Source organism: Durio zibethinus, chromosome 26 (genome assembly GCF_047325235.1).
Source record: "Durio zibethinus cultivar Kanyao isolate XHJ-2024 chromosome 26, ASM4732523v1, whole genome shotgun sequence".
Classification (NCBI taxonomy): domain Eukaryota; kingdom Viridiplantae; phylum Streptophyta; class Magnoliopsida; order Malvales; family Malvaceae; genus Durio; species Durio zibethinus.
Window position 1 is genome coordinate 2230074 of NC_143187.1, and position 11533 is coordinate 2241606.

General features: G+C 31.2%; 3 protein-coding genes across 3 annotated transcripts; 2 read left to right on the forward strand and 1 right to left on the reverse strand.

The window, feature by feature from the left end:
* Positions 1-1376: 1376 nt before the first annotated feature.
* On the reverse strand, positions 1377-5320 carry LOC149511107 (uncharacterized). Its single transcript, XM_089755342.1, has 2 exons — positions 4875-5320; positions 1377-3334 (listed from the first exon to the last, which is right to left on the reverse strand). Exon 1 carries the CDS (start codon positions 5288-5290, stop codon positions 4913-4915), a length of 378 nt encoding a protein of 125 aa, XP_089611468.1. The 5' UTR covers positions 5291-5320; the 3' UTR covers positions 1377-3334; positions 4875-4912.
* On the forward strand, positions 1870-3521 carry LOC111274449 (glyoxylase I 4-like). The gene is made up of 3 exons (XM_022859107.2): positions 1870-2024; positions 2182-2287; positions 3075-3521. Exons 1-3 carry the CDS (start codon positions 1870-1872, stop codon positions 3324-3326), a joined length of 513 nt encoding a protein of 170 aa, XP_022714842.2. The 3' UTR covers positions 3327-3521.
* A 3067-nt stretch (positions 5321-8387) lies between the features above and the next one.
* On the forward strand, positions 8388-11478 carry PDF1A (peptide deformylase 1A). The gene is made up of 4 exons (XM_022859111.2): positions 8388-8859; positions 9344-9433; positions 9550-9617; positions 10924-11478. The coding sequence occupies exons 1-4, from the start codon at positions 8467-8469 to the stop codon at positions 11162-11164; spliced, it is 792 nt and encodes a 263-aa protein (XP_022714846.2). The 5' UTR covers positions 8388-8466; the 3' UTR covers positions 11165-11478.
* The last annotated feature ends 55 nt before the right edge of the window (positions 11479-11533 follow it).

The window sequence follows — 11533 nt, forward strand, 5'->3', positions numbered from 1 at the left end:
CATTTTAATATTTAATTTAAATAACTCGTAAGTTTAATTAAAATTTTAAATTTTAATATATTTTTATTATTTTAATTTAAAAAATTATTTATCCTTATATATATAAATACTAATTCAAACTTGAAATGAATTTAAGCATATAATTGAATTTAAAATTAAATATTAAAATTGAGATCATTTTTTATTAAATAAGTCTAATTGAGCAAAATTTAATAATTTAATTTTTACTTCGAATTGAGTTTAAATTTTAAAAATTAAAATACTACACTTCAAATAATAAATTTTGAATTAAATTTAAATTTAAACTCAAATTTTTTACTTTATCAATTCGATGATGAGTACATCACTAATAACTAAAAAAAAAAAAAAAAAAAAAACCAAATTGGAAGGTTTAAGTTGTAGACGAGGGCTAGCTTAGGAATACAAATGATTTTATTCTTTTCTCTTTTATATAAAGTCTAATTTCTTTGGTTCTTAGAAAAATTTTTATTTTATTTGGAAGTACAAAGTGAACATATAACTATTAAAAAAAAAAGCACTATACTTTGAATATATGATTCAATAATAAATGTATATTTTTTTTACTCAAAAATCAATTTGAATATCTTGTTACTGATTTCTATTTTAATGCTTCAAATCAATTTTTGATAATTTTATATATCGTGCATGTCAGTATGACTTCTAACAAAACAAGCACCATTACCTAACCTATCGCACGAGCCAAAAGAGAAGAAATCATATTTGGTTTTTTTTTTTTTCTTTTTAATGTATGTGCATGGATGAGTCTTTCTCTCTCTTTTTCTTTGTTTCATTATCTTTATCTTTACTTGATTTGTAAATTTGAAGGGTAAACGTTTCCTTTTTATTTTTTAACTTAAGAACCATTGAGTTTGGTTTGATATGTTTTGATGTAATAATGGTGAAATTTTTTTAGACAATTTGTTAGCTTTTTTTTTTTTTTTTGGAAATTTATTTGAGATAATTTGGAGAATGAATGTGACTTATAATTAAGATTATCTTTAGGATTTGCTTGAATCTAATTTTTTATAAGATTTTAAGAATATATTTTCTCACATCAATATGTTATATTCAAAATTTTTTTTTTAAATATTTTCTTAAAACTCCAATTGACGGAAAAAAACTCTTCATTTACGGATTAGATTACCATTTATTATTTTTAATTGCAAATTTTTCTTATTTTTTTTTATTTTTTCTAATTTCAGTTAAAATAAAACTAACAAAAAATGCTAAATGTAGTCCGTACATTTGGTCCAAAAAGATAAAATTTATATATTTATTCATCAAAAAAGAGTTAGAATTTTTTTTTTTTTTCAAATAAAAAGAATACAAAAAATTACCGCATCAATCCACAATCATAAATCTGAAATTTTTTATTAAGAAAGGGGCCCAACAAGTATTGTGCAGAAACCGACACTTGATAACAAATAGTAATAATAAAGAAAAGACATTTGACAAACTTACCCGCCGAGTCCGACAAGAAGCCGTAAAAAAATCAATCGCTGACCAGAATCTTTCTGTTTGGTTCTTTGTTGCACTCCTAGTCAGCAGTGGTGTCTACGTGTCAAAATATTCCTATTAAAGACACGTGGCATGCATGTAGAGGTCTCCATTGCCTCTTTCCCTCTGTATATAATGCCCAATTATTTTGCTTCTGTTAGTGGAGTGCCGTGGCTTTCTCTTTGTTTCTTCACTTCTAAACTCGTTTGTTTTGTTTGGTTTTGCTAATTATAAAATTTCTGGTTCTCACATCTATCTGTTTTTCTTACTCATTTTCTCTCGAGAAATCTTTATCTGCTCTTTCCCGGGGTGTTTGTCTTGGTTGAAATTTTTTTCTTGGAAAAAATAAAGATGAAGGAAAGTGTGGAAAACCCTCTTCACCTGAAATCTTTGAACCATATCTCCCTTGTGTGTAGATCAGTTGAGGAATCCATTGAATTCTACCAGAAAATTCTTGGGTTTGTTCCCATCAGGAGGCCTGGATCATTTGACTTTAATGGGGCATGGTAATGCAAAAAAAAAAAAATGATCATCTTGTCAATCTTAATTATTTGTTTGAAGAAATTTCCTCTCTAATATTGTGATGAAAAGGGAAAGAAACCTTGGGTTGATCTTCATTTTTCAGGTTATGATTTTATTTGTGTGGGTATTTTTGTTATGCAGGTTGTTTGGATATGGGATTGGGATACATCTTCTACAATCAGATGATCCAGAGAACATGCCAAAGAAAAAGAAAATCAATCCCAAGGACAACCACATTTCTTTCCAGGTCAATTTCTTTCTTTCTTTTTTTTTTTTATTTCAATCTGTTCCGTTTGAGAATAAGGCACTGCAAAAAAAGACCAGTTAGCAAAGTACAAGTGTAATACCGATCTCTTTTTATAGATTGAAGATCGAAACTGAAAATTTTTAAGATTTATTTTGGTTGAGTGAGTCTTGGACGTTTGCATGACAAAATGACAACATTTTGATGCTCTTCTGAAAAGGAAAACATCCTTCTTTTGGAGTCCTTAACCAAGGGGACACTTCATTGGTTATAGTTTAATTGGACTCCATCTTGGAGGTCTTGAAAGAAAAAAGAAAGCATCTTACTCTGTTTCACTTTAATTATTCTTGAAGGTTCACTGAAGGAATGAGTGACCAGAATTAGGTTACAATTTCTTCTTTCATGAAAAATTGGTTTCAATTTCAATATCTGTATCGGTAGATAATCATAATAGATGTTGTCTACTTGTTATTTAGTAATAATGCAAATGCAACTGCTAAGGATTTGAATTCTGATAGCACCAAGTCAAAGAAATCAAGATACCTTGTTGTCTTTCTAGTATTTGATCCTTTCTGATACTAAAACCACAAACCACTGTTCATCACCTACCTCTTTTTCAACCTTTTTTTCTCAAGAGTAATCATGTTGGATTATTAGTAGGTAGGGAAGAATTATATAAATAGTAAAACTTGAAAGGTTAATTGTATGCATGGCCGGCCATGTCGATTATTGAATTTGTTTGTGCTGATCATGGAATTGACTAACCTATTGATTGTGTTTTCGTGTTTAGTGTGAGAGCGTGGGGGCAGTGGAGAAGAAGCTGAAGGAGATGGACCTGGAATACGTGCGGGCAATCGTGGAAGAAGGTGGGATCTATGTTGAACAACTGTTCTTCCACGACCCAGATGGGTTCATGATTGAGATCTGCAACTGTGAAAAGCTACCAGTGATCCCACTGGCAGGTGAGATGGCTCGATCATGCTCCCGAGTGAATCTGCAATTGCTGCAGAATCAACAGATACAGCAAGTGGTCCAGCAGTAAGAGCACACCTGCAGCAGCAGAGCTGAGTCATTTGACAACCATATGCTTTGTTTTTGTCATGCTTTTATCTATGTATATTCTATGTGCAAGTACTACTTTTATTAATTTTGCAATAAAGACAAGGCAGAAGTGATCATTTTGTGAGCTTATTTTAATTAATTAAGAAATGGACTCTATTCTCCAAAGTTTTCTTTATGTAGTAATTATGTATGTTCCAAAGTGTTTATGGACACTTTTAAAGATTGAAAAAAAAAAAAAGAATGAAAATATTAGCTTAGAGACTTTTTTTTTCTTCATAAAATTGATAAATTTATCGTACTTATATACATTATAAGTAAACTAAAAGAAAATTATGATTCACCGCTAGCTATTATTAATTGATATACAGCGTAAACAACCATCCATGTGAGTTAGAATCAGTTTTTTGGAAACCATGTTATTTGGAATGAGACAGGAACTTCTGATATTTTCAATTTATTTACCCATCAAATTATTGTCCAAAGTATTTTGATGTGAATACGTTTAATTTGACATAGAAAAGACCTCTCATTGAAGAAGAAACAGGGTACAATATTTAGAAAGTGCCTGATTTTTGCTAGGGTTTTGATTATAATCATCAGGGTTGATTTGATTAATGATTTGAAAAAGTATTATGATAGGCAGAGAAGAGTTAAAGAGAGAGAGAGAATGTCTAAGAGTTTGGGTAATTTTATTCATATTCACGTTGAGATGTTTAAGAGTTGTTGAGAGTTGTTGATGGGGTTTTGAAGCCCACAAAATCAAAGCCCCATCCAAATTCCAGGATTTTGACGGAAGTTAGCATAGTTCCCTCGAAAGTTGAAACTTGAATTTTTTTTATTAATAAGAATTTAGATGAGAGAGGCCACCATTTTAAGATAAGAGTATGTCGCAAATTTTAATGAAAATTTATATTGAAATTATAGATTGCTCAAGTTATAGAAAAAACTTACGAAATCAAACGAAATATTCAAATTCTTACAAATTCAATTAACCTCCATCCACTAAACTTGAAATTTTGTTCCTCTGTTAAATTGTTTAAAAATTAAGGCACTGCCATGTTCTTAAAATTGATCATTGATTTGGCTTTTGATTTACGTTTGATGCCTTATGTATCTCATGTTCATACTATTACTAGTATTTATTAAAAACTAAGATGCTCAAGTTAAACAAAATCTCTTCTTTCTGATCACTTTTTTTTTTGCATTACGGACAAACATAAAATCCAATTAAGGACTCGTATATGGCATTCTTTAGAACTACTTTTCATCTATCAAGCTTTCCAGTTTAGACATGAAAGACAGAGATGGGAATTACAGGGGAAAAAAGGACAAGCAATCATCATGAAATATAGAACGTATTACAAAACAAAAAGCTTGAATTTATAATTATATAATAATATGAAGAATTATTGTTTTACATAATTTCAACCCTTCATATCATCCATATGTATCCATTCATAATAGAGAAAATTCAAGCTAAAGAAACAAATGAAACAATTGGAAGAAGCTAGCATGAAGAGGGGAATACCAGTGCAGGTTCTTGGAGATAAAAGAAGGGCAACACGATCAGAGCCCTCTAGCCAACATTTGCTCATAATTTTCAATAGATTCAATCCTCTGGAGGAGAAGTTGGTGCCTGAATTTCTGGATGAATGCCTCGGCACTGTCGTTTATGTCGACAGATGGCTTTTTCTCTAGCTTATTTGAGGCTGCAGCTGGCTTTTTCTCTGTGACATTGGACCCCGAGGCTCTATTATCTTTGAAGTTATGAACATTGGGTTCTGGGATTTTGGAGCTGTTCTTCATTGTAATTGTAAGATAGTTTTTTCTCTTGTTTTTTCTTGCAGATCTCTCTTTCTTGTTAAGGTGATGGTGAGGTTTCTCCATATTTATAGAGAGGAAGTCAATTGAAAAATAGGTTATTTTAATAGGCTGCGATTCCATCTTACATTTTCTATGCAGGAGCACGCCTTAGTAGAATTTTCAAATACAAGATATCAACAAGTCAAGCCAGATGGAAACTTTTTGGGACGTGATATCCTGAGCTGAAAAAGTATATATTCTTTGAATCCGATTATTTTTTCAATCATCTTAAATAAGTTCGGAATATAAATTTTAATATTTATAATTTTTTTATTTTAAAAAATTATATTTAATAATTTAAATTTCATCTAACAATTCTTATATCTCCTGTTAAAAGGGTCGAGATCTGCAATTAGAATCCTCACTTCCCTTTATATGTATATCCCATTGTACTAAAAAAATGATGCCCTTCCTCCATTCCAATACTATTGTTTCTATGTTAATTAATTGGATTAGATACTTTAGATAAAAATTCAAATGGTAAAGGCCTAAATTTACATATTGGCAAAGGACTAACTAAGTAACATGTTTTGGAAAACCATCATACAGCTCAACATTTTCCCATTTTTAGGCAAACAAGATTCCTTATTCATATTCACTATCTAATGATAGAATTAGGGATATAAATGTCACAAGAACTCATATGAACATTATTGTGTTTTTTTTTTACACTATTATTATGTAAATTAATACCGTAAAACATTAATAAAATTTTAAATTTCTCAAAATTATTAGTAAAATTAGAAGAATCATATATATAATTTGATAATCTCTTTCTTAAAAGAAAGTGATTGAGTAACTTGTTAGTAATAACCAAAAAAATTTACTAGAGACTAATGAGTTTTAGTAAAAAGATTTGGATAATAATAGAATGAAACTATCACACTGTTATTTCAATAATATTAGAGTCGATTTTAGAATTAAAAATTTTAAAATTTTACTTAAATCGTAATTTAAAAATAAAACAATCAAAAAACATGGGGAAACTATTACTACCTACTCTGGCAATCTTTTTTGACTTTGAAGAAAGACCTAACTCATAATTTTCTCGCACGCATTTAAGTAGACAATTCAAAAGAAAATTACGGCTTAAGAAAGGACTCGGCTGCTTGAGGCCGAACGGTATCCATTCAAGGTGCCATTGTTGGCGATTTAAGGACAAAACATGAACTTGCATTCCCATAGATTAATTGACAATCACAAGTCACATACATATGTGGGCATAATGATAATTGTATTATTATTTTTAAAAATTATTAGGAGTTTCAAGAGATATAAATAAAGGGGAGTACGGGCATCTATGCCTAACTGCCTACTTGTTTGACTTGTAGAATATTCATTGTATGTAAAAAAATAATAAAAAATAAAAATAAAAATGTTCACTTTTGAAGAATTGAAATAAAAGTGGTGTGGCCATATTAATATTGCACATGTTTTTAAGTTTAAATTATGGGGTATAACAAGCTGTCACCCATATGGGCGCCCTTAAAGATAGGGTATGGCTAAATATTAGGTTTGGTGGTGATGTTATTTTATTCCATGTAATTAGAAAATAAAAGATTAGTGAATCAAATGCTCAGATGATTCATTTCATTTTCCAAACAAAATAAATTAGAAGAGAGATTTTTGAATGAAATTTTAACTAATAAATACCTAATGCATTAATTTTTATATAAAGTATACCTTATCCCAAACCCATTCATGCTAATGGAAGGATCAATTAAGTTTTATATAATTGGTGATCTTCATTTGTTTTATGAGGACTAGAGCTAGCAACCAAGAAGCAACTAAATCTGCATTAGATTTTCAGATTAACACTTGAACATTCTAGGAGTGAGTTTGAGCATGATCCGAAGATACCTGCTTTAGCAAAAGAAATTGTATAAAATTTAAAGGGAGGTGCGTATTTAAGATTGATACAATTACAAATGTCGTGATCATCCAAATTAATTCTCCTCAAGTTTCCAATTACCAAAATTGTACTGGCATTGAAGCTCGACAGATTTTCCCCCTTTGGCTTACACACCAAAGCATTCGAATGTCGTGTCTAAAAAAGTATTCTAGAACGAAAATACAAAGGAACACCTAAATATTCTTTGTATGGCATTCGAATATTTTAATACAAATTTTGACAGCTTCGATTAATTTAATTTCGGATAGTTTAAACCTTCGCTTTAAGAATTCATTCACGTAGAAGAAGATCCTGCTTCTTGTGAAATATGACCCCTTTTTTTTTTTTTATGAAATACAAAGACATCCTTGTTAAATCATCAATTAGCACAACTTTACTTTCCATTAAAAACATAAGAAGTTCACACAAATCTCTACCAAATCCACCTTCAAAGAAATGCCTAACCTTTCATCCTTTTACTTAACACTAATACATCCTTTCATCCTTTTTACATCCTTCCTCAAATCCATATTTAGAAGCAACTTCCTCAAGTCAAACTCTTGCACAATTTCAAAGAAAGGAATATTTCAACCTAAAAGGAAAAAAAAGGGATTTATTTTTGGCTTCCAACTTATTATGATAAAGGATTGTCTAGTGGGAAAGAGAAGTTCATTTTCTTTGCTTGGTACAATTTAATCTTTCCGTAATAAAATTTTAAATACGTCAAATTAATACGATAAAATGTATTTTTAAAATTATTTAAAAATAAATAGATCTAGATATAATATATATTTATGATTTCAAAAGTCCAAAATGATTTGTAATGTGACTTTCCAATATTTTTTGAGAAAAGGTTTTCTTCACTATTTCAAAAGTAGTGAAAGTTTCACTACTTTATTTAAGGATCTATAATGCACATTTTCCTCTAAATCTATGGTTAATATTATTTGAATCATTTTTATTTTTTTAATTGATTTTTAATTATTTTTGTATTTTATTAAAATAATTAAATTTCAACTATAAATTTAGATGAAGATATATTATTAACTCTTATATAAAATAGTAGAAACTTTCACTATTTTTTAAATAGAGAAAAAGATCTTTTCTTATATTTTGTAAAAAAAAAAAAAGAGTAGGTTTTCTAGGCCCATCGGAAGCCCAAATTCAGAATTAACCAAACTGATCCCAAAAGAAAAGTTGAAAAAGAAACCCAAGACCAAGACAAATTCAAGTCAAGCTGAAATTGAGGCCCAATCTTAGAATCCAATAGTAATGAACGAACAATTGCCATTCGGCCATTGCCCTTAAACCCTTTAGCTCAAAAAAAACCTCCTCTTGAACCGTGAAATTACGCCCACAGGTGACCATGGAAGTATTTCACAAATTCTCACTTCGTCTCTTACCGGCAACTTTTAGCCTGAACCCCGCCAAATCAGCCCCGCTTTATCTTTCGACCAGAACACCCGTTTTGAGACCCACATTTCCCAACCTGGCCCCACGCTTGATTACCCCGAAACCTCTTTCTTCCTCAGCGGTTGCCAAAGCAGGTTGGTTTCTGGGTCTTGGAGAAAAGAAGAAAACGAGCTTGCCCGAGATAGTTAAAACGGGTGACCCGGTTTTGCATGAACCGGCCAGGGAGGTTGACCCGGCTGAAATTGGGTCGGAGCGGATGCAGAAGATAATTGATGATATGGTTCGGGTTATGAGGATGCCTCCTGGTGTTGGTCTTGCAGCTCCGCAAATTGGAATCCCATTGAGAGTTAGTTTTTGAAACTTTCCATTTTTGGGTTTTTATTAATATCATTCTTATTGTTCTTCTTTTAACAAATTATGACATATTTGTTAATAATTGCTTAAGCTCTGTTTTTTATTTTTTGTTTTGGTTCAAAGTTTAGGCTTTGTTTGATCATTGGTTTTACTTTCATTTTGCTTTCAAAAGAAAAAAAAAAGGCAAAATAAATTAAAGATGTGACTTTTTGAGCTTAACAAAATACATGATTTTATTTATATATAGAATGAGTAATGTTACATTTTAGTCTAACATTTTGAGGAATTAAAAAAGAAAGTGAGAAAAGCAATGATGCAATCCCTTCCCTTATCTCCGGGTTACCGCATACTTTGTACACAAAGCCTTGATTAATGGAATTGTTGTTATTATATGTTGTAGCTTAAGTTAAATTATACCTTACCAAGCAGTGCTTCATAAAAATGAAGTTGCTATAACTTTGTTATATATTTTGCAGATCATAGTCTTAGAGGATACAACAGAATATATTAATTGTGCGCCCAAGGAAGAGATTAAAGCGCAGGATAGACGCCCTTTTGATCTTCTGGTATGTTAATTTATGTGAGAATAGAGAACATGTGAAAATTGAAATGATATCTGAAGTGCTACTGATCCAAAAGTTTTTCACTTTACTATTAAGATTTATTAGTTCTTTTGAGTCAGGTTATCATAAATCCAAAGCTTAAAAAGAAGAGCAATAGGACTGCACTATTTTTTGAAGGTTGTTTGAGGTAAGATTGTAATAGTGAATTCCAAAAGTCCACAATTTTTTAGTATTACTTTTGCTTCTTCCGACTTGTCTGTTACTAATACATAGTATCTTAATAATCTTTGACATTTATTACGTTGTTCTTTTTGTAAAAAATTTAATTTTTTTAAGGACAATTCTTTGGATGATTTTCCATAACTACTTAATGGTGGGACAAGGAGTAGGAGAGTTAGCATCCCTCCCACCCAACCCCCACTCCTTTTTTTCTTCTTTGTCCTCTTGTTATGTTCTCAAAGCAAAAAAGAACTTGTGACTCCAAGGTCGTCTTAGCATATGGCCAAAAAAAAAAAAAGATCATGATATTAATGAAGATGGTCTTGATGTGTGCTAGGATGACTTTGAATACATTGAACTTTAAATGAGAATGACATAATCAAGCTAGTAGAATATCGTTTCATGAGATCATACCATAAACTTTATGGTGTCATTTATGAACGTAGCTGTTTCCTCATTAAATCCATCTTAGTCCTTGGATAATGGGCTTTACTGATATATATATATATATATAAGGAAACTTTGGACAACAAACCTGGGATTAAAGAAATATTATTCTTGACTGCTTAGCTGGTATCTTGAATAATCATTTATTCAAACTCATGGTTTCGGTCCAGCTTATCCTTGAGCTGAAAATAAAGAAGCTTAGAGTCCTTTCTCATAGGCAAGCTAAACTATTAATCCGTTCTGGATATGGACATTTCATGCACACTGAAGAGTCACTAGGGGATTTTGAAATTATAAACTCTGCCAACACAATGGGAGTATTTAAGTTCTCCTCAATGTCATTTTCTTGCTTAATTTAATTTAATATTATTTTATTATAGTTAGGACAGTCTGTATCAGAGTGACATAGTTGTGTTAGTAGTGTAGGTTTGAAATGTGCTTTGTTGGTTTCCTTAAGACATTGAATTAGTTAACTAGTCAAATTTACATGATTCTAACCTGAAATTTTACCAAAATGCAGCTGAATTTGACTTCTAACAATGCCACTTTCTACTTTCTACTTTCTTGTATGTTCTCATGTGAGAAAACAATGCTGAAAATCTGAAACTATCAAATGCTTGATGATCTCAGAATAGTTTTACTAGTAGTATAAAATTATTTAGGATGGTTGCACCGTTTGAACCAACTTGATAATTACCAATTATAAGGTGCATAAAAGAGTAGGTGACAATTTAAAATTTCAATGCGAACCTTGACATGATGCTTACAGAGCTTTAAATTATCTCTGGTTGTAATCTTGTATCTATTACCTTACTGTCATATTGCAGTGTTGATGGATTCAGAGCAGTTGTGGAGCGACAACTTGATGTTGAAGTCACAGGTTTGGGTCGTGATGGCCAGCCTATCAAAGTCGATGCTTCAGGCTGGCAGGCTCGCATTTTGCAGCATGAATGTGATCATTTGGATGGAACACTCTATGTAGATAAGATGGTCCCAAGAACATTCAGAACTGTTCAAAATTTGGACCTGCCTCTTGCTGAGGGGTGTCCACAGCTTGGTACCCGCTAGCATCCAGTCCAAAGACGCACGAGAAATGAAGGCTTAAAGCTAGTTTATGAGGCTTCAAAGTAATAGATATGGTTTCTGGTTACACCTCTCATTCAAGTTGACAGCATTGGAAGTCAGTGTTCAAGGAGTTCCTTGAATGGAATGCAGAGTCTATTCATTTCACGGCATTTTAAATATTTGGGTTTGAGTTGTTCATGCACTGCAGACTAATTCAAAGAAAGTATCCGTTTAGTGTTGAATGCTCTTTCCTCTGAATTCAGGGTTGTACTTTTCTTCTGTACAAGGAGATTTTCAAACTCTAGATTTATACTCAATCCCTGTCTCATGCTTACCACTTGAATCCAGCCAAATAACTACCACTCAATCCCT

Bases quoted from the DNA above. Each gene is read 5' to 3' on its own strand.
- PDF1A (XM_022859111.2), top strand. From the start codon at position 8,467: ATGGAAGTATTTCACAAATTCTCACTTCGTCTCTTACCGGCAACTTTT. The intron at 9,434-9,549 runs GTATGTTAATTT...CTTTTGAGTCAG, and splicing joins GACGCCCTTTTGATCTTCTG to GTTATCATAAATCCAAAGCT. The intron at 9,618-10,923 runs GTAAGATTGTAA...GTCATATTGCAG, and splicing joins TTTTTTGAAGGTTGTTTGAG to TGTTGATGGATTCAGAGCAG.
- LOC149511107 (XM_089755342.1), bottom strand. From the start codon at position 5,290: ATGGAATCGCAGCCTATTAAAATAACCTATTTTTCAATTGACTTCCTC.
- LOC111274449 (XM_022859107.2), top strand. From the start codon at position 1,870: ATGAAGGAAAGTGTGGAAAACCCTCTTCACCTGAAATCTTTGAACCAT. The intron at 2,025-2,181 runs GTAATGCAAAAA...TTTGTTATGCAG, and splicing joins TTTGACTTTAATGGGGCATG to GTTGTTTGGATATGGGATTG. The intron at 2,288-3,074 runs GTCAATTTCTTT...TTTCGTGTTTAG, and splicing joins ACAACCACATTTCTTTCCAG to TGTGAGAGCGTGGGGGCAGT.